General features: G+C 39.9%; 1 protein-coding gene and 1 pseudogene across 4 annotated transcripts in view; one reads left to right on the forward strand and one right to left on the reverse strand.

Annotated features, from left to right (window-relative positions):
• The window catches only part of LOC100032400 (ankyrin repeat domain-containing protein 26-like), a 130,919-nt gene that overhangs the window by 23,754 nt on the left and 84,129 nt on the right, over positions 1–23,036 (reverse strand). For 3 of the 4 annotated variants that reach the window (XM_056797342.1, XM_056797344.1, XM_016426917.2), the window contains 4 exons: positions 19,909–19,945; positions 12,421–12,490; positions 6,893–6,953; positions 6,602–6,801 (listed from right to left, as the gene is read on the reverse strand). In XM_056797342.1, coding sequence (XP_056653320.1) covers positions 6,602–6,801; positions 6,893–6,953; positions 12,421–12,490; positions 19,909–19,945 — 368 coding nt within the window. The remainder of the gene's footprint in view (positions 1–6,601; positions 6,802–6,892; positions 6,954–12,420; positions 12,491–19,908; positions 19,946–23,036) is intronic. The other variant, XM_056797343.1, reaches the window with a different exon arrangement.
• LOC130454768 (histone deacetylase complex subunit SAP30L-like) lies at positions 20,057–20,542 on the forward strand (annotated as a pseudogene).

Consider the following 23,036-nt stretch of genomic DNA (forward strand, 5'->3'; position numbering starts at 1 on the left):
GTAGAGCCTCAAATGAAGACAGAATCCACGGTGTTGGCCTGGCCATCAAGACCAGTTTGCTCAAACAGCTGCCAGTCTTGCCTGTGGGCATCAGCGAGAGGCTCATGAAGATCCGTTTGCCTCTCAGCAAAGACCGGTATGCCACAATCATCAGCGCATATGCCCCAACACTGACCAGCACAGAGGAGACCATCGAGCAGTTCTGCTCTGACCTGAGTGCCGTCCTGCACTCAGTGCCCACAAATGACAAGGTGATACTACTGGGAGACTTCAACGCCCGCGTTGGACAGGACCATGAAAGATGGAAAGGAGTGCTCGGCAAACACGGTGTGGGCAAAATGAACAACAACGGCCTACTGCTACTCAGCAAATGCTCAGTGTATTAACTCACCATCACGAACACTGTGTTCAGAATGGCGAACAAATATAAAACAACGTGGATGCACCCACAATCAAAACAGTGGCATCTCATTGACTACATAATTGTATGCCGGTGAGACATCCAGGACGAACAGATCACCAGAGCCATGAGAGGAGCTGAATGCTGGACAGACCACCGATTGGTTAGAGCAACTCTTCAAATGTACATTGCGCCTCGCCATCCAAAACGCGCCCAGACAGTTCACGCATTTTACAACGTGAGTCGTCTTAGAGATCCATCTTATTTGCAAACATTCCAGTCCTGCCTGGACCACAAGCTGTCTGCCAAGGGACCACTCACTGGAAGCCCAACCGAGAAATGGAACCAGTTCAGAGAGGCAGTGAAGGAAACATCAAAGGCAGTCCTAGGCCCCAAATAGCGCAACCACCAGGACTGGTTCGACGGGAACAACACTGCTATTGAAGACCTATTGAGCAAAAAGAACAAAGCCTTTATGGAGTGGCAAAATAACCCAAACTCTGCTCCTAAAAAAGGACAGATTCAAGTCTCTCCAGGCCACGGTGCAGCGTGAGATCAGGAAGATGCAAGACCGATGGTGGGAAAAAAAGGCAGAAGAAATCCAGCATTTTGCTGGTATGAAAAACTACAATGTTTCAGTGCCCTCAAGACTGTCTATGGGCCATCAAAACCCACCACCACTCCCTTGCTATCCTCTGACGGTGACACTCTCATAAAAGATAAAAAAGGCATCAGCAACAGGTGGAAAGAACACTTCAGTCAGCTTCTCAACCGACCCTCTTCAATCGACCAAAGCTCCCTTGACCAGATCCCCCAAAACTGCACCATTGAACAACTTGACGTCTTTCCTTCAATAGAGGAAGTCCAATGAGTGCAGGCAAGGCACCCGGTAAAGACGGGATCCCAACCGAGGTGTACAAGGCCTTAAATGGAAAGGCGCTCCAGGCATTCCACATAGTGCTGACCAGCATATGGGAAGAGGAAGACATGCCCCCAGAACTCAGAGAGGCCTCCATCGTAGCCCTATACAAGAACAAAGGCTCACGAGCAGCCTGTGACAACTACAGAGGCATCTCACTACTCTCCACTGCCGGAAAGATCCTCGCCCGTGTTATACTCAACAGCCTCTTTTCATCTGTTTCAGAGCAGAACCTGCCTGAATCACAATGTGGCTTCCGACCAGATCGACATGGTCTTCCCAGTGAGGCAAATGCAGGAAAAATGCCTTGAGCAGAACCTGAGTCTCTACATTGTCTTCATAGACCTGACAAAGGCGTTTGACACAGTGAACAGGGACCCATTGTGGGTAATCCTCAGCGAGCTCGGTTGCCCAGCAAAATTCGTCAAACTGATCCAGCTCTTTCATGTCGACATGACAGGGGAAGTCCTATCTGGTGGAGAGACTTCTGATCGCTTCAACATCTCCAATGGTGTGAAACAAGGCTGTGTCCTCACTCCAGTGCTATTCAACCTATACTTCACCCAAGTATTACAACATGCTGTGATGGATCTAGACCTGGGCGTCTACATCAAATACTGACTGGATGGCTCGCTGGCCTCCTGACCGCAAAAACAAAGACAACAGAGAGACTCATCCTGGAAGCTCTCTTTGCAGATGACTGTGCTCTCATGGCCCACCAAGAAAATCATCTCCAAACCATTGTGGACAGGTTCTCCACCGCAACAAAACTGTTTGGCCTGACGATCAGCCTCAGCAAAACAGAGGGGCTGTTCCAACCTGCACCAGGGAGGCCAATGAACCAGCCGCGCATTACAATCGACAGCACACAGCTTTCTAACGTCAACACTTTCAAGTACCTGGGCAGCACCATCGCCAATGACAGGTCCCTAGACCATGAGATCAATGCCAGGATCCAAAAGGCCAGCCAGGCACTCGGGTGGCTGCGCTTCAAAGTCCTCCAACCCAGCGGTGTGAGCACTGCGACGAAGCTCAAAGTGTACAACGCAGGGTCCTCAGCTCACTCCTGTACGGTGTGAGACATGGACACGGTACCGGAAGCACATGAAACAGCTGGAGCCATTCCACCAACGCTCCCTCCAGTCAATCATGAGGATCCGATGGCAGGACCAAATCACCAACCAGGAAGTCCTCGACAGAGCCAACTCCACCAGCATCGAAGTCCTGATCCTCAAAACCCAGCTACGATGGTCTGGACACGTCATCCGCATGGACCCACAGTGAATACCAAGACAGGTATTCTATGGTGAACTGTCAGCGGGTCTCAGGAAACAAGGCCGACCAAAGAAAAGATTCAAGGACCAGCTAAAGTCCAACTTGAAGTGGGCTGGCATGACACCAAAGCAACTAGAACTCGCTGCCTCTGACAGAAGCAGCTGGCGAGCCCCCATTCACCAAGCCGCCTCCATCTTTGAAGATGAGCAACGTCGACGTCTTGCCGCTGTGCGTGAACGCCAACACCAGGCCACAACCGCCCCTCCCGTAACAACTGGCGTCCCATGCCCCATGTGCCACAAACTGTGCGCCTCAGCCTTTGGACTCCAAAGCCACAGGAGGGTACACCGTAGATGAAAACGCACAAAGACAATCGTCATTCTCGGTCACCGAGAGACTACCACTATAGGCCTTTTATATTCTTCTGAAATGTGGCTAAGAGAATGTTCCGCTCTCCCCTTTTTCTATTCCCATGAAAAGAAGTTCAGGAGAGACCTAGTTCCTTCAAGAGAAATCTCAAAACTTACAAGTTATTATATCTTGACTACGTGTCCCGAAAAATGTTGCCATCTGATAAATCCTTGGACGGGCTTAAAAACCTGACTCAACTAAAAACTGAAAACCTAAGGAATATTCCCTAGATGCTGGGAAATGCCAGAAGTGATGGGAAAGGACTGAGGAGGATAGAAGGAGGGTAGAATAAGATGCAGATGATGAGAAAGTGGAGAGCATTGTGTTGGATTCCTATAAAATCTGAGTAAATCTAGGCATCGGTACCCACTATTTCTGAGACTCCAGACTGTGGAACCCCACCCCACCCCTCTCTTTCTCTCAGCCTCACCCCTCCCCTCTCAAGGATACTGGCTATGCCTGGTCAATATTATCTTACCCTTGCCCCGCCTCCCTTTCTGAGGATGCCAGACAGTGGTCTTCACTCTATGCACTCCACTCACCACCATGCCTCTAAATAAAGTCACATGAACTCTGGCAGCATCAAGTCTGCTGTCTTCTCTTTAGAGAGGTTTGGGGGATACAAGCCCCCCCAGAATTTCACTCTGCACAACACTAATATTCTAAATACTTCTAGTAGATTTATTAATAGCATTGGTAGCTTTTCAAATGCTTTTTTCAAAAGTTATGAGAAACTAAAATGACTTGCTGATGTGTTATCAATTAAATTATAAAGTTCACTAGGCTGGGGACAAGTTTTGTTTATGCTTCTGAATTCCTAATGAAATATTTGATCCTAAAAATGATGGTATTGATGATGTTAGTGAGTAACTGAGGTGGACTGGGTTTCTCAGTAACCCTCAGTGAAGAAAGCCTGAGAGCTTCCCTCACTGGGCCAGTGAACTTTTCCATCTCTCAGACAGGTTTGTAAAAGACAAGACAGGGATTTATTTTGAAAACCAGGTATTATGAAGGGGAGGATTAAGGAAGAGGGTTCCCCGTCTCTAAGGGGTTCTCACTAGCCTCCCAACTTCTAAAACTCCTCACGGGGCATCTTCTTTATCTTGACCCTTCCTGGGCCCTAACCTTTCTGTCTAGATCCCCAAAACTGACTAGCTAACCTGACTCTACTTAATCCTCCCAGATTGCTTTCTAGGATGAAATAGATAATCTAGTATCTTCAGGGTGAACCCTTTCAACCCTAGTTAGGTCAGGTCAGAGTTGGCTTCTGGCCTTCACCAACAAAGATGGTTTTGTTCAGGATAGCCAGTCACAGATCTTCTGTGTAGACAAGAACACGTTCAACATACAGGAATAGTTGATTTTAAAAACAAGAAAGGGTTTCTCCAGTCAGGAACAACAGAGGTACCGTATTCAGCTCCAGGGGATAGGAAGCCAAACCTCCTCTGCTTCAGAGAGAGGAAATTCCAGCTCCAGACAGTCCAAGAGACAAGAAGTCCAAGAACCCCCACTAACCATTGGTGTTCACTCTTTATCCCTTCTCTGTGTTTCAGAATCCAGAATTCCTTGGTTCCTAGCATATGGCTGCTCTCTGCTTGCAAAAACTCCTTCTCTTACTTATTGCAACCATTTCTCCTCTTTCCTTCTAATACTAATAAGACAGTGATTTGCATACAATATGCATTCTACAGATATGCAGCAAATTGAAATTAATTAACTTGTTAATATTTGGGATTATCATGAGTCCTATTAAAACATGATGGAGAAACTGGAATTTTGGCTTTGAGATTATTACCTTTTCCCCACTTTTATATAAAGTTTACAATACATTGTAGGTCATATAGACACTGAAATAGGAATTTAAATTTTAGACAGTATATTTATTAAAAATAGGATAGAATATATAAGATAATACTAACATTATTACTCTAGTTTGGATTGATTTTTTTTTCAAATTCTGAATTTAACCGGTTTTTGTTAGTTACTATCTTAAAGATTGAGAGTCAATCTGAAGAATAAAGTTAGGTAAGCTTAAAATTGGTCACAAAAAAGGAAATTCCATTTCAGAGGTTAAAGTTACTAAAAACCCAATGGCAATACTCTGGAATAAACTTTTTGGAGTGTCTTAAAGTAAAATATTAGGAAGAGTACATGTACATTTTAAATGAGTAAGTATACATACAACTTGCAATTTTAAAGTTCTTTCCAAACCTCCCTATTATTCCATTTTTATAGGAAACATTATTTTTATGCTTAAGATCAACCCCAAATTCCATTTTCATTAATTTTATACACTGAAGTAAAATATATGGTAGTTATTTGGATTAAATAAAACATAGTGAATATGGCCTAAAATATTTTTACATATTCTTCTTCCTTTAATTTCTCCTATAAAACTAGAACAACTAAATTTTAGAACTTTAAAATTAAGGGGTTGAATAGAGTAGGTAAAATTTGAGATTTATGCTAGATCTAAATCTTGTACTTCTTTGAAAAGATAGTTATTTTTTACCTCGAGAGAAGTGGTATATACATATGAATTTATGTCTACATAAATAACAATTATAACTGGCAGATGAAATTATATAGGAATGTTCATTACTTGCTTCCTTTAATAATTTTACATTTATCCTCATTCCTATCATACTTAGTAGTATGAAGAGAGAGTCTGTTGATTATTCAAACCCAATTTTTCCTTCATATTTTCAAAATCTTCACTTTGACTTTCTTTTCATTACTCTGTATCTACATATTCTGGTTCATATTTCCCGTCCATATTGTGATAGGGAAAGGACGTTTTGCAACAAACTGAGTAATGCATATGTCAGAGTGATTGACAGGAGCATGTGTCTGAGAGTCACATGGGAGCCTAAGGGTGATGATCTGGGAAAAGGTTCTAAAGCCCCAACTGTCTGGCCACTCCTCTCCTGGAAGGACCTTGGTTAGAGGCTTGAAAAACAAGTTTCTGGCTTTTCCTGATACCAACTGAAGAGAGGAATCTTTTGAACTGGCTGCTGGCAGCTTGAACAGAAGACTGAGGACCCACTTCTTCACTGGACCTATTTGGACAGTTATCACCTGAGGATCCTGGTCCATTTGATTGGACTCCACTTATGACATTTCGTTATTGGGGAAACATTGTTTAGCTTAGAATAAGATAGGTTTACATAGATTTCCCAACCAATAAATCTGAATTTTTATATGTTTCCCTCTTGTTTATTCCTCACCAAAATCCTATTACAACAATATCATCATGGTCATCTTCACTAAATTCCTTGTCTTCTCCTTCCTCTTCTTCATCACTTTCTTCCTCTTCTGACACTTCATCTTCATAGTCTGCTAATTATCCTTCCTCTTGACTACTTCCTCACCCATATTCTTCCCAATACTTGACATATAAATTATCTGGCCCCATCGATGCTTTATGATTTTTCAATATTTAAAGTTCTGTGAGTTTTCTTTTGATAAGATTATTGAGAATTTCCATTTCTAGAATTCTTGTCATCTTCATGAAGTGGTTATATGAACATGTAAGAAAAACTTAAAAGGTGAGCAAATACAGAAAGAAGGATAAGAATCATTGCAAATATAATTACCTTATTAATGTCCATGGGGGCAGACACCTTCCGGACAGACATTGAAAAGGTGCCGGGTGAGGGATGGACAGGATTAAGGGAATACTGGATTTGAGATGAAGGCTGAGGAAGGGAATCTGTGACATCTGTTTCATTATCTGAATGGTTGTGACCAAGAAATATTCTAAGTTCTGTATTGACACTGCTACTTTTTTCATCTACTATATTAAAAAAAAATAAAGAGTATATGAAAGAATGTATCATTTCAAGGAAATAAACAACACAAGACAAGAAATAACACAAATAACTTACTGATTCTCCGTATTTGCTGGGAAGCATTTATTAGCTTCTTTAAGTTCAAGTCGGGGGGTTTCTGACAAAAGAAAACAAAAAATCAACAAGAATAATCAGGATCAATTTCTATGAAATATTTACATTTAATACTCCCCATTTCTCAGAGTTTTATGATCGTACTATTGTTAATCTGATCACCATACAGAAAAATAGCATAAAATCTTCTGGTCTATTTAGTCACCAAAACCCCATATTACAAGAAATAGAACTATATTTTTTCAGTACTTTGTAATAGCAACAAAAATATTAGGTTTGGGAAATGAATAATTCTTTGTACCACCAACATCATTCCTGAAAATAAAGACAGTTAATTAGTCTTTACTTATTAGTTTTAGCTTCTTTATGCAAACTGGAATAGATAAAATTATCCTTAGTTACATTTTTTTTCTTGTTAAAACTAATGGGAAGAAGAGATTGATCTCAAGACTGCAGAAACAAGGGGTAATACAGATGTCAGGCTCACTTTTGATAGATCTGTTTTCTGTGTTCCCTCATGTGAAGATTGGATTTAGCTATCTCCTGATTTGTAACAATGAAGATGCTTAGTCGAACAAAATCGGAAATGTCCATAAGCATGCTTGAGGATTGAGTGTTGCGGAGGATGGCATTTGATAGAGAAAATGACAAATCAGAAACAGCTAACAGATCCCTGGCCTATCCTAAGGCAAGCATAGGCTACCATTGGTACAGAGGAGATGCAGGAAAGTGAAGTAGAATTGTCTAGGTATTTTCGTGTGGCTTCCTCTTTTCCCCGGAGAGGCGGCTCTGGCTGGCAGCGTGCTAAGCGTTCCGACATCTTGGCATGGTGGCAGCTATTTGTCTGGGTTTTGGTGGTGAGTTTGCCCTTGAGCTAATTCAGGTTCAGGCACCTTGGCTGAACTCTCTTGGAGAGAGAGGCTATACATACAGGCTGATTCCTTCCTCCTTTACTCTCCAAAACTTTATCTTCCTAGAGCCTCTAATCTTCCCCCTGGCACAAGCCAGGTGGGAGAAACACTATACCTTTTCCTTCTCCTTTCTTCTTAATTTCTTTCCACTATATTAATTAAATCACCATAAATTTCCAGCTGACTTGGATATTTTATTTAGGATATCCCATGGTGACCAATAATTAATATAGTTTAGTTCACAACACTAAGATTACCTTTTACACTCACCCTGCTTGACACCATCAACAGGAAGATGTCAAAGGTTCTTGTTAGCAAGAAGATGCTAGATGGAAAAATATTTATGTTAAGAGTTACAGTGCATTGGTGAACATAGAATAGTATTCCCGTTAGATCCATGGGAAAGGAAGTAAGTTAAGATCAAACAAGAGACGGAGAACATCACAAAATAAAAGATAAATGGCCTTGATTACATCAAATTAAAAAGGGGTTGTACAAGCAATAACAATACAACCAGCATTAAAAGGAAAGCAACAAAATGGGAAAATATTTTTATAACATAACTCTGTGACAGAGGTTTAATTGTCCAAATATATGAGGAACTAAGTCAAATTTACCAAAAACCCAAGCCATTCCACAATCGACAAATGGTCTAGGGATATGAATAGGCAGTTTTCACATGAAGAAACCACAACTATCAATAAACACAAGAAAAAGTGTTTGAAATCCCTTATGATTAGAGAAAAGCAAATTAAAATTATTCTAAAGTACCATCTCACACCTAGCAGACTAGCCAATATGACAGTAAATGAATGTGATAAATGTTGAAGCAGATATGGCAAATCTGGGACAGTAATATATTGCTGGTAGAGTTGTGAATTGGTCAACCATTCTGGAGGGCAATTTGGAATTATGTACAAAGAGCTTTAAAAGGATGCCTGCCCTTTTATCCAGCCATACTACTGTTGGGTTTGTACCCCAAAGAGATAACGAGGAAAAATACTTGTATAAAATATTTATAACCGTGGTCTTTGTAGTGGAAAAAATGAGAAAATTAGGGGTTGTCCTTCGATTGGGGGATGACTGAACAAATTATATCAGATGGTGACGGGATCCTATTGAGCTGGAAGGAATGATGAACTGGAGGAATTCCACGTGAATTGGAAAGACCTATAGGAACTGATACAGAGCAAAAGGAGCAGAACCAGGAGAACATTGTACACAGAGACTGACACATTATGACACAATCAAATGTAAAAGACTTTTCTACTCGAAGCAATGCAATGATCCAAGACAATCAAGAGAAACATGTGAGAAAGAACACTCTCCATACCCAGAGAAAGAACTGTGGGAGGAGAAATGGAGAAGAAAAACATGATCAGTCATGTAGTTTGATCGGGATATGATTAGGGTTTTGATGCTAAAGGATCACTCTACTGCAAATATGAATAAAATGGAAATAAGTTTTGAATAATAATACATGTATAAGTCAGTGAAATTGCTTGTCAGCTCTGGGAGCTGTGAGGGAAGAGAGGTGAGAAAAATCATGAATCACATAAACATGAGAAACTATCCGAAAAAAAGAAAGGAAAAAAAAGTTTCAATTCACACAATGTCCTGAATGCCTTCATTGTATCACTGAAGAAAAGCTGAGATCTTGAGTTTAGGTCTCTTGGATCCACATCTAAGGACTAGAGCTCCTGAATGTTTACTGAACGCCAACTGCAAACAACATTGGATTGTCTGAAATCTTTAATGTTGAATGTAGGTACTTAGAAGGAAAGGGCTTCAGCAACTAAAAACTGTCCATATCTGTAAAAAGCTGTGGAGGTGCTGTATCATGGTGAATATTTTATTATATACTCTTATTGCTTTTGAATCAATGCCAAGAATCAAGCATTATATGCTCTGGATGAAAAATCCAATACAACAGAAGTCCTTAATGGTTCAGGGATATTTTTGACAGTCTAGTTAAATCTATTTACCATCTCTTGAAAGAAATCTAATACATAATCTCAAATGGAATACCACTTAAAAACTAGAAAATCATGCATCCATTCTGCCTGGGACCACCAAAAATTAGTTATATAGACTCTACTGAATGTCCACTGCTTTTAAGCGACCCAACTGTATATCCACTATCCCACTCTCCGAAGTAACTCTTCAATTCCTTCATCACCTTTGAAACATTCCATGGTTCCCCCTTTCCTTCATTTTCACTATACCTTGCCTCACATATTATTTTAAAAATTGAGGACATTTACCATGAACTCCCTCTTCTACACTTCCTATCAGTCAGACAAATTTCTAAGACCATTTCTTTCACTTCTATCACATGATGAAATGCCCTTACTCCTTACTGAGTCTAATCCACCAGACTTGTTCAGGCAATCCCATCTCATTCCATATCCTCCAAAAAAATCCCCCCTCTGTCATACCAATTCTTATGCCTTGTTTTTAAACTCTCTCATTCTCTAGCGCATTCCCTATTGCCTAAAACATGCCAGTGTTTCAAATAACTCTCACTAAATCCTTCCATCCCTGCTCTCATTTCTCTTTTGTCCTATGTAGTACCCTAACCTATTGCTGCCATATCATACTGCCTAATGTACTACAAGCTGTCACAGGCATATACATCAAGCATCAAATTATAGACAGAATCATAGCAGACTTTTCAAGAACTTTTTAAAGCAAGGGACTATAAAATTGAAACACATTATTCAGAAAATAAAGCAATATGAATCATAAAAGTAAAAGCATCTGCCCGCATAAAATACACCATGTTCTATAAAAGTAGGAGATGGTTATCTCAGAAAAAATTGTGGATAGAACAGCAGGTCTGTAGTTGGAAGTTCCGAGTTCAAATCTTGCCTCACAAACTAGCTGTGTAATCCTTAGGCAAATCGTGTAGCCTCTTGTTGTTTCAGTTTCCTTTTTTGTAAAATGAGGTTAACAACATTAATCAAATGAGATAATTATAAAATGCTCAGTACAGTACCTAACACATAGTAAGTGCAACATAAGTGTTACTAATTATTCTATTATTTTCATTCAATTATTAATACTGCTTTTTCACTTGGAAGATATAAACAAAAAAGGCAATACAACTGATATTTTATATTGTGTAAATAGAGATTTTATATCCTTGAACTACATTGTCCAGCATCCCTTTCTTTTATGTCCTGATTTTGTGTCCTTACGTTTGGGAAATAAGTTTGCTGGAAACGTCGCCCTGGGGGCTTCTCTAGTGGCCCTGTGCTCTCTCCAGGTGTGCAGTCTGGGAAGCTTTCTCTTGACTGAAGCTATTCTTTCCTTTGCTTCATTATCTTTCAGTTACTAGGTTCAATAGGTGATAAAAAGAGATATTCAAACCCCAGGGTGGTAGAAGATACTTGCAGAAATAAGTATAACATTAACAATGGGTAATGAGCATGCATAAGGTACTAATGGATACCAGGTAAAGAAGGGCTCACTTCCACAAAGGAAGGGAAAATGGAAATCAAGAAGGTCTCTTGGAGCTTTTACATATTCATTTATAACTTACAGTGTCAAAAAAGTAAATGGTGGGAAATGGTCAAGGAATTATATGACTCAAGTCTTGAAGGTTAGATAGTCTATATCATAGCCAAAAGAGTGAGCAATAAAATTTCTATGGTGCTAGCTAAGGATTTCTCTAGGCAAGTAGTAGAAACTAAGGTTTTAGATATATAACTTGTTCCAAACACTACAATAAAAACGAACAACATTAATAATTTTGATGTTTAAAATTGAGAGTTGTAATAAATGGTATAAAATCCTTTTATGAAGCGCAGAGAATACTTTAAGGAATGAAACAGAACACTTAATGGAGACAAAATCAATAGGCTTAGTTATACAAAGAGCTATACAACAAGTTATTTTTATAAAATTAAAATAATAAAAAACGGAAAAATATTTTCAGCAAGTATATAAATTAAGTTGGATAATGAAAGTAATTTATACCATCAATCCTCAACTTCATCTATTGAATTTTACACCTTTTAACATTCTATGATTTTATTAATAACCTATTATTCACTTAAACATTGGCAATGCAACACATTCTCATCCATAGATAGTAGAAAAAGAAATGAGAGGCAAAAGGCTGCAAGTTCAGGAAGAAGCTGGAATACTACTAGGTGCTACACTGGTTTTGTTCCCACTCCTCCTGTCAAAAGCTCCCTGTACATTCATCTGCATATTTTCATTGTTCGCCTTTAAAACCGAAGTCTTATGTTGAACTTAACGTCCACAAAGTGATGTTTAAGTCTCTCGGGGGGGGGGGGGGGGGGGAATATATATTAAAATGCAGATAATATTTTTTCAAGAATTTAAGACAGAAATTCTAAATAGAAATTGTAATCAATACTGGGATCATAAAAAGCTATAGCTTAAAAAATCTTTAAGTACTCAGCTTATATCAGACACAGTGTGGAGTGCTAGGAATTTAAATGCAAGCAAAAGGAAAGAGTCCTTCCCATCAAGGAACTTAAATTCTAATGTGAAAGCAAAACATAAAAGAAAGCTAGAAAGGGTGAGAAGGTATGCATGTTCCCCCAAAATTTCAGAAGAATTATTTACCTGAATACTAAAATCTAATTCTTCATCTGAGGTTGACCAGGAATCATCAGGCCCAGGTTTATCAGAAAATCTTTTAAGAAAAAAAATAATGAGCTTTATTTCTAGAAGAGAATCATCAAAACCTTTTGAGTTGTTACCTGGTGTTTTGCCACCAGGTAACACATTACAAAGGGTGATTATGAAAACAATTCCTACCTCCCTCATGATTCATTTGGACAGAAAAGAAAACATTGCTGCAGAAGCTATCAGTGAGTCTATCGTCCAGAATAATCTGACTTCCTAGTTTATGCTCCTCTAAAGTTAACCAGTGAAGACAATGGGACATGATAACTCCCAAAAACCTCAGCGTATGTGTACCATGTCAGCACTCTGTGTCTTCAAAGTATTCTGCCAAACAATTTCACATGACTTTCCTATTTTTGAGGCTATCTTCAGCATATTGCGACTCCAGATATTAGCAGGGAATATAATCTCATTTCAGAAAAGATTTAAAAGTACAAACATTCCTAGATGTAATATAATCACTGAGGAAGCTCAGTGCAATAATATAGGACACTATTTGCAAACAAATTTAGACATGTTCAGAGTGTATTCTTTATTCCCAATATCTGTCTGCCTATCTGCTAACATTCATTGTGAACCACTTTCTTTGAGACCTAGCTTAAGACTTACCTCCTTAAAGAATACTTCCATCAACCACAAGAGAAAAAATCATTGCAGATGACTAAGACAGTTACCTGATTCACCGTCTGTGAAATGATCAGTCTTTGTCTTTCTTACGAAGCAGCACTTCAGTACACTCCTCGCGGTCCTCTGTTTTCAGGGGGAGTTCGCTCTAGGGCTATCATTCTAATCAGCTCTTTTATTTGTGATTTCATTGGCACAGGGAACGGAAATAATGCAGATTGACAAGTATTTTGTGTCTTGATTGCCTCACACCACTTAAGGATTTAAAGCCTTGCTTAGGCTTATGAAACCAATTGGTGAGAAAGAAGGAACTTGAATCCAGTGTGTTTCACAAACCTACTCTCAATCCACTACGCTCAAGCTGCTTCTTTTCTCTTGAAATATGTGAATTATTTCACTTTTATAAGTGGTAAATTGAAAAAGTGATGTTCTTTGTCTGTGTAAGGCTGGTAGGCCAGACTGCTAGGCCTCAGGCCTTCTGAGAAAAGAGTTTATTGGAAAGGGTTTAAACAGGGAAAGGAAGGAGGACCAATGAGAAATTCCCTATCTCTAGATTTCCTAATTCTCCTCCCTCTAGCTAATAAACTCTCAACATGTCTTTCTTTTGGTCTTAAAGCTCTCTGGAACCCTATTCTATCTGTTATCCCAAAATTTTCCTATCTCCCTTACCCTGACTATGGCCTCTCCAAAATAGTATTGGTAGAGAAATATAGTTCAAGTCGCTCTAATAGGGTGATGGCAGATGGTATTACATCTGGCACCCCAGGATTTAAAATAAGATCCATTTTAAGAAAAGCTTTAGTGACCAACTATTACCAACTGACAGTTGTAACTCCTCAGGCTAGCAGTCATTGTCACTGACTTTGCCTAGGGGTTTCCACACAGGGTCAAAAGGAGGAGATGCCAGTCACCAACAGCCATTCTGAAACAGTTGAAAAATCAGTGATAGTAACTGCACTGTAAAAAGGGTTAGGCTAGGGCAACTTATAGGATCTAGCCATCTTAGATCCTGTTTAGAAACAAAGATTGTGAGGAAAACAATTATTTCTAACTGTTAGCTCCTGGCAGTGTGTTCCAATTAACATTGTGGTCTGCTGTAGTAGGAGTAATTGCCAATTATTGGAGTTATGCCACAGTGGCAGGGATACTAGATACTGTTCTGGGGATATTAACCAATATGACTATTGGTTGGACACAATACCAATGAATTATCTAGATATGAATTACCTCTGGCAAATCATACCTCAATTCTATGTTGTGTTTGTGGCAATGACTAACATCCTAAAGCACATTAAAGCTGGAGCCAACATGATTTTCCAGAAGAGAACTGTGAATACTTTGGTAATTGATAATAGATTAAAATATTATTTGAACAAATACCCATTTTCACTGAAATTTGTTGGGAGTATATGAGTAACAAAAAAGAAAACGGGAAAGGGGAAGGACCCAGTGACTGGGGAAGGGACTACAGAAGATGTGACTGGGAATACTAACAAGGACTTTGGAGCTGATAACAGTAATACTAGGACACCATTAGGGGCAGTAAGGGGAAGTGATATGGCTAATGATACAACAGCACAAAGCAGCAAGGCACTGGTTAATACATCTGATAACAATCTTGCAATTATATCAGGGGCTCAAAAAATTATGCCTTTGCATGACATAGCCAAGGTCAGTGAAAACTCTGGGATCTTACATGCAAGGTCCATAAGTCATTCACCACATATGACTTGCATTCTTTACATGAATGTATGCCTAAATTCCAACAGAACCTCATCTTATGATCAAAGAGCTGAAAAGAGCATTTTGCCTCTATGAACCACTTTAAGGATGTTGAAATTATTTTATCTGAACTTTTTATGCCCCAGGAAGATAAAACTTTATTGAACAAACTAGAAAAGATTCCTCACTCATGAGCTGGCCATAAGTTTTTGAAGATCTGGATTTTTCTAATCCAAGGTCAATGACTTATCTAAAAAAATGTTGTGAAGACATATTGCAGGGAATGAAGCAATTGTCTGAAAGACATGAGGGAAATTTGACCAGTTATCCCAAGAAAAAAAAATACCCAATCACATTTATGGATTGCCTCATTGACCAAATCAAGAGGCTGCTGGGCTTTAACCCCGATTCAAAAGAATCAGGCACACGTAAGAAGATAATTTCTCAAGGGTTGTGATACGCACTTGAGGGATTTCTTCAGGAACCATATCCCTAAACTTAACACCATCTTATTTAATGAACTTAGGGACAATGACACCTATCTACATGATAACAAGTAGAGCAAGAAAGGGAAAAGGAAGATCTAAAGAAAAAGCTCCAAGAGAGCACTGAAACATTAAGGCAGAAGGAAATAGAGGTTAAGAACCTGGCTACAATTAAGATATTTAACAGACAGACCACACAGTATACACAGACACCCCAAAGTCAACAGAGGGTGCAAAGAGACACTAGAATTTGCTTTTCATGTTCTCATCAAGGACACATAGTGAGAAACTGCCCAATGAAACATCAATATGAACAGGGACAAAATAAGAGAGATATTATATATTATCAGGGAAAAGTGTATACTAACAAAAACTAAAGGAGACAGGACTCTCATAGCAAGCAGTGTTGCTCTCACTGCAAACTGAGAAAACAGGAGACCCCAGAATAAGAGCCAAGAGCCTACAGTTTCCCTTGATGACAGGCAGGTATTATCTTCTCAGGTTGGCTTCTTATCAGTAACTCAGATATAATTTAAGAAACTGGAACTCAGGAACACGGGTGCCAGGAACAGATAAAATCTGGTGAATAAATCTTTCTTTGCAGACAAAATAGATGAGAGGAATCTCAGAGACAAGTCCCAAAGACTTCCCACAAAAATGTAGTCTTCCTGACAGGAATTGATCTTTCCCAGCTCCTGGAAGACAGTAACCAAAAACAGCACTCTGTTCCTCAGTTTATAATGTCCTGATATTCCTTGGAACTCAATCCTCTAATGTTTCATGCACGAGCTTCCCTGGATGTTAAAAGCAGACGTCTGTCTTTTGAAAAACTTCTTTTCCATATTTTAATACTCTGGACTTATTACTCCTCTTGGTTTTTGTTTTTATTTTTGGAAATTTTTTAGTTAATTTGGAATATTTTCCCATGGTTACAAGATTCATGTTTTTTCCTTCCCCTCCCCCAATCTCCTTCTGTAGCTGACACACAATTCCACTGGGTTTTACATGTGTTACTGGTCAAGACCTATTTCCATATTATTGCTATTTGCACCAGGGTGATCATTTAGAGTCTATATCCCCAATCATATCCCCATCAACCCTTGTGATCAGGCAGTTGTTTTTCTTCTGTGTTTCTCCTCCCACAGTTCTTCCTCTGAATGTGAATATTATTCTTTCTCATAAGTTCCTCCCAATTGTTCTGGATCATTGCATTGCTACTAGTAGAGAAGTCTATTACATTCAATTGTACCACAGTCTCTGTGTACAATGTTCTCCTGGTTCTGTTCCTTTCACTCTGCATCAATTCATGGAAGTTGTTCCAATTCACATGAAATTTCTCCAGTTCATTATTTCTTTGAGCACAATAGTATTCCATCACCAACATATGCCACAATTTGTTCAGCCATTCCCTAATCAAAGGGCATCCCCTCATTTACCAATTTTTTTTGCCACCAAAAAGAGCATGGCTATGAATATTCTTGTACAGGTCTTTTTTCCTTCTCTCTGGGGGTATAAACCCCACAGTGCTATGGCTAGATCAAAGGGCAAGCAGTCTTTTAGTGCTTTTTTGGACATAGTTGCAATTTGCCTTCTAGAATGGTTGGATCAATTGACAACTCCACCATCAATGCATTAATGTCCCAATTTTGCCACATCCCCTCTAACATTTATTACTTTCCTTTGCTGTCATGTTAGCCAATCTACTAGGTGTGAGGTGATACCTCAGAGTTGTTTTGATTTGCATCTCTCTGATTATAAGAGATTGAAAATACCTTTTCATGTGCTTATTGTTAATTCTGATTTCTTTATCTGAAATTGCCTATTCATGTCCCTTGTCCATTTATCAATTGGGAAATGGCTTCATTTTTAGTACAATTTATTTAGCTCCTTATAAATGTGAGTAATTAAGACATTTGTCAGAGGTTTTTGTTATAAAGATTTTTCCCCAATTTCTTGTTTCCCTTCTAATTTTGGTTGCATTGGTTCTGTTTGCACATTTTTTTATTTAATGTAATTCAAAATTATTTTATATTTTGTAATTTTTTCTAATTCTTGCTTGGTCTTAAAAATCTTTCACTTCCCAAAGATCTGACATGTATACTATTCAGTGTTCATCTAATTTACTTATAGGTTCCTTCTTTATTTTTCAAGTCATTCATCCATTCTGAGTTTATCTTGGTATAGGGTGTGAGATATTGATCTAAACTTAATCTCCTTAATGCTCTTTTACAATTTTCCTAGGAGTTTTTGTTAAATGGTGGATTTTTGTCCCAAAATCTGGGCTCTTTGGGTTTATCATAGACTGTCATGCTGAGGTCACTTACCCCAAGCCTATTCCACTGATCCTCCCTCCTGTCACCTCAAACCTATTCCACTGATCCTCTCTCTTCTCTTTTAGACAGTACCATATTGTTTTGATAACCACTTCTTTATAGTACAGTTTAAGATCTGGTACTGGTAGGCCACCTTCCTTCACATTTTTTCATTATTTTCCCTTGATATTCTTGATCTTTTGTTCTTCCAAATGAACTTTGTTGTGCTTTTTTTGTATCTCGGCAAAAAAGTTTCTTGGTCGTTTGATGGGTATGGCACTCAATAAATTAGTTTGGGTAGGATTGTCATTTTTTAATGTTAGCTCATCCTATCCATGAGCAATTAATGCTTTTCCAATTATTTGAATCTATTTTTAATTGTGTGGAAAGTGTTTTGTAGTTGTGTTCATATAATTCCTGTGTTTCTCTTGGCAGATAAGATTCCTAAGTATTTTATATTGTCTAAGGTCTTTTTAAATGCAATTTCACTTTCAAACTCTTGCTTCTGAGCTATATTAGAAATATTTATTACTCTTCTTAAATACTTCTTATAACATTCCTCTTTCAGTTTGATCCCACCTCCTCCTGTTCTTCATAAACTTTACATTATTTTCCTATTTTCCTTCATCTCTTTAAACTCTTCTTTAGCTCACTTGCTTTTCCTCTTTCATATGGAGCCTACTTTTTCTGCTTTTCACTTCTTCAATTTTTAAAGTCTTGCCAAATTTCCCTAAAGATATTTAACTTTCAATCAATGACTTTTATCATAATTTATAAGGCTTCTAAATAATTTTCACAATTCCTTCTCTTTTGTGAGTTCATATTCTTCTGCCCCCATTTTTATATTATCTCTTTGGGAAGAAAGGTTTCAAATGTTCAGCTTCCTGGGACACAGTTCTTCTCCCCAACCTCTTAACACACTCCCATTTGCCACTTATAGGTTCCCTTTTATGTTTTTAAAAACTTTGCATCATTCTAAAAATATTTAATTCTATTTGATCATATGGAGAGTAGAAAGACTTTCCTCCAGTCTTTTCACCTTTTTTTTCTATATTTATATTAACTCTTGTCACTGGCAGAAACACAAACAAAGCATGAGATCTGCAGGTCATTGCAGAACACCTTTCTGTGCTGTGTGAATACTGAGCTTGTTGAGAGATCCTTTCTGTTTAGTTATTCCCATTGATGACCTTTATAGCTAAAGCTTTGCCATATCAGTTTGACCCAGAAAATTAGGTACTTCTAATGGGCTTATCACTTCTTCTCAAGATATAATACCAATTTTCTTGAATGCCTCTAACTGGGAAGTAGACCATTCCTATGCCAAAGTCTCAATGTGATTAACAGCTTCCTTCCACTGTCATTCACAAGAATTCCAAGCCACTTACCAGTCATTTCTTTCTATTGCTACTCTCCCTCCTGCTCAGATATTTCCAATAGAAATTCCTGTCATAACTCAGAACCCCCATTCCCAGTGACCAAACCCCAAGCCCCATTCTGCACTGATCATGTTTGGAATTTATCTAATCATCCCTGAGAACTAAGATGGATTCCCACAATGAAAAAGATACATATTTCCACTATAGATGAGCCCTGAAATGAATCCATCCCAGGTAACTGATACAGAGTGTGGTCAAATAGAATCTAATTTTCTCATTGTTCATTCATCCAATAACTCATAACTAATAGATCAAATAAGGGATCGGGAGTAGGCAGTAGGTCTGGGAGTAAAGGTTAACAACCCAGGTTCCCGTTTCCCTCATCACATGCACGATTTGTGATCCTAAGCAAGTCTTTGGACCCTTCAGTGTTCCTAGGCAGCTCTGACACAGGACAGTTGCCAATGTGCTTAGCAGGGGACCCTCGTCTATGCTTTCACTTTCCCTGGTTTAAGTTACCTCCAGTCAACTGGAAGGGTGGAGGTTTGGAGGTCTGCAGCCCCAGCTGAGACCTCTTCTGCTTTCACTTTTAGTTTTTCACTTTTTATGGAGCGCTTGGGTGGGTGGGTGGGGGACCAGAGAGCAGCTCCCCCAGGGAAAGGAGTGGGGGGAAAGCGCACATTTATCTGTAGAGTTGAGAGGAGTTCAGAACACACTCTCCAAGAATACAGGGACCGTGCCACCATAATTCAGTCAGACAATGAAGTAAACTATGGGTTTGGGGGAAGGTAAGAATTGAAGAGTTTGAAGATATGTTGTTTCGGGGGACTTGTGAACCTGCCTTGTGGCAGAACATCGGATTAATTAGCAAAAAGAAATCATAGCCTGTCACCCAAAGCTTACCTGCTTATAGAAACTTCTGAGGAACTCTCTTCCACTACTGTAGAGTGAAGTGAAATACAATTAAAACATAAATAGCAGTGAAAGACATTACTATTGAGGAGAGCGGGGCTCCGGGGACTGTGAGCTCAGGCAGGGGGAGGCCGGGCCCATGGGTGGGGCTGGGGGAACCTCCTCGGTGCGGGTGAGGGGGGGAAGCCCCGGGCTATGGCCAGAGCGCAGAGAGCCCTGGGTCAGGCCTGCCTGCAACACCACCTTCAGCAAGAGGATCCAAAAGAGCATCTCGCAGAAGAAACTCCGACTGGACGTCGACAAGAGCGTAAGGCATCTGTCTATCTGTGATTTTCACAAAAATTTCCTCCAGAGTGTAGAAAATAAAAGGAAAAGGAAAGCCAGTGATGATGGCGGAGATTCTCCTGAGCACGAAGCAGACATCCCTGAGGTCGATTTGTACCAGCTGCAGGTGAACACAAAAGGCATTCCAAGGTACAGACCAGACCAGGAGTCTGCCGTCGCTTCCGGAGCATCCCAGTGAACGAGAGAGAGCCTTGCTTATTTCATGTATGTGGTGAAGAGTAACAAGAGTGATCTGGACCAGAAAGCAGAGAGCAACAAGCAGCCGGAACGATGGAGATGAAGGCCAATCGAGAGCTGGGACCTTGGTACCAATGATGCCTGGGAAGTTCTACTGTACACTTAAGGAAAAAAGCATGAAGGATGGAAGGATTCCATTTTCGGTTCAGTTCAATGAAGATTCATTAAGCGCCTACTCCATATGCAAGGCCCTCTGCGGTCAGGAGTAGTGTATTCTATTGCTTCACTATGTCTATGGAAAGACTCCTTTAAGACTGGACTGAGAAGTAGAGTCAAGCACTCTTCCATGATTGTGGCAGGCCACATTTCAATCATTTTAAATTTAAATCAAATTAAATCATTTCTTCTGGACATGTGGGATCAAACAATTCAGTAACTGCCCCAGAGCCAAATGGCCATTGCACTGGGACCCAGCCATAGATACCCGGGAAGCAGCATTCAAGGATTCAGGGGTCCTTTCTCACCAGCTTTGCAATTCACTGGGGTCAGCCAACACATCCTTCTGAATCCGTTTGAAATCTGTTTCCACACCGCCAACGCAGTGCCTCGCCTGGAGTAGGCCCTCAGATAAAAGATCTGTCAGCTCCCTGAGCTCCCAAAGTACCAACTACGAAAAGCTGCCACAGATCTCGTCTGTTGGCTTGGTGGGAACGCCTAGTGTCATGCTCCAGGTAGGAGCTGGACTCGAGCACCGCCCCGGTCCTTTCTGGTGTGTATGGATGTGTGTTGGGATGATTCGGGCCAAACTAGGATTTCAGGACAGCTGTCTTGGTGGAGCCCTGTGGCATTTCTACAAACAGGGACATGAGAACCTTTACTGGTATTGCTGTCCTCGATGTACACACCCGGCCGTCTTGGATGAAGCTATGAGCCGGGACCCCAACCACCTTCCTGTTCCCAGGAGCAAATTCCTTGGCCAAAAGAAGATGCCGGGTCCCAGTGGCTGCGCCTGGTGCTTTAGGAAACATACCAACTAGCCGGCGGTTCACAGTCTCCAAGAATAGTGGCATGACAGTCTCCACTCAAAACAAACCCAACTGAAGGACAAAGAATGCTTGGGCTTCAGCGATCATTCAGCATTCTCAGGCCTACAAAGGGGTCCGCACTAGAGCTTTTCCCTCCTAGTGACCCATGCATGTGCAGTTTGTTTCTCCTTGATTGGGAAAATGGTAAGCTTAGTCATTTGCCCAGTATTTGATGTTCTAAAGGGCAGATTCTTCCCATATAATTATATGTCAAGGCCAAGGTATTTTTCCCCCTACAGTTTTTTTTTTGTTTGAAAGTATGTTTTTGCAAAAGGCTATAATCAGGGTAGGGTAGGGTGAAGAAAAGCTTGGATTTTAACAGTTATCTTGATTTTTTTGCATTGTATGGTCAGTCACCATGTCCTAATTTGGTTTTGACACTGAGATCTTAACCTTGAGCAATCAAAGTAGTTTTGCCCCCAAGAGAGAACGGTAATATTTGTGCAGTGGCAACATCAGGACTGTCAGAGTGAGAGAATTGTTGCTGGGTGGGTTTTACAAAGTTTTGGAAGATTCGGTGGAGCAGATCCACATAAACACTACTCACAGGTCACTCACTACCAGGAGCACTTCTATAACTCAATTGCAGCATGCTCCCATTGCTGGAAAGCTTTGTAGCCATATCTGAAATGCATGTTCCAAAGATCCAAGCATTTTTAAAGAATTGTAAATGAATATATATAGATTATACTTCGGATCTTGGGGATCTTGTTTTAATGTGCTTCCGGAAGTCTGCTCCCTGAGAGCTTGCATTCATTTCAATTCCATGTATATTTATTCACACTAGCAATTAGTCACAGTTCTATAGTGCTTTGCCATTTCCAAAGTACTTTCCTCACAACAAAACTAGGAAGTAACTAGCGTTATTTGATTTTACAATGGAGGAAACTGGGGGTGAGTGTCTTACCCAAGGTCACATCACATGGGTGACTAGTCCATCAATGGCAAAGTGACGACTCAGATCAGTCTTCAGGCTACAAGTGTAGTGCCCTTCCTGCTACACTGTGCTGCTTCTAGCCTGTCTTGCTATTTCCAGCTAAAGGATTTAGGGGTGGGAATTGTGAGAGATCAAAAGAAATTTCACCCCTGGGTAGGGCATATGTCTTATCTTAATGAGATACATCTTTTTTCAAGAGATTGTGTCAAAGCCCTGTAGACCCTACGAGAATACAGTACTGTCATGCTCTCATTCAATACCTAGAGGGGGTGATGTTCCCTCCTGGTTATAGTTGATGGGGCAATGAGGGGGGGGGGGAGCTATGGTTTAAAGCAGTATTTGAATGCCCTCTGTGAAAATGTTGGTATTTCAAAGAATAAAATATCTCTCTAACTCAGAAAAAAAATTAAGTATCATTTAGGAAGCCTTGGTACAATGTTGTTTGGGGAACATGACAAGGGTCCACAATTCAAGTGGAATTTTGCTGTTGAGAAATGTCTTCAATGGCAAGACTCTGTGATGAGTACAAAGAGGTGTATCCTAGATGTGTAATCCTGGGCAAAACACAATCCCCA

The sequence above is a fragment of the Monodelphis domestica genome, chromosome 5 (assembly GCF_027887165.1).
Source record: "Monodelphis domestica isolate mMonDom1 chromosome 5, mMonDom1.pri, whole genome shotgun sequence".
NCBI classification, from domain to species: Eukaryota; Metazoa; Chordata; class Mammalia; order Didelphimorphia; family Didelphidae; genus Monodelphis; species Monodelphis domestica.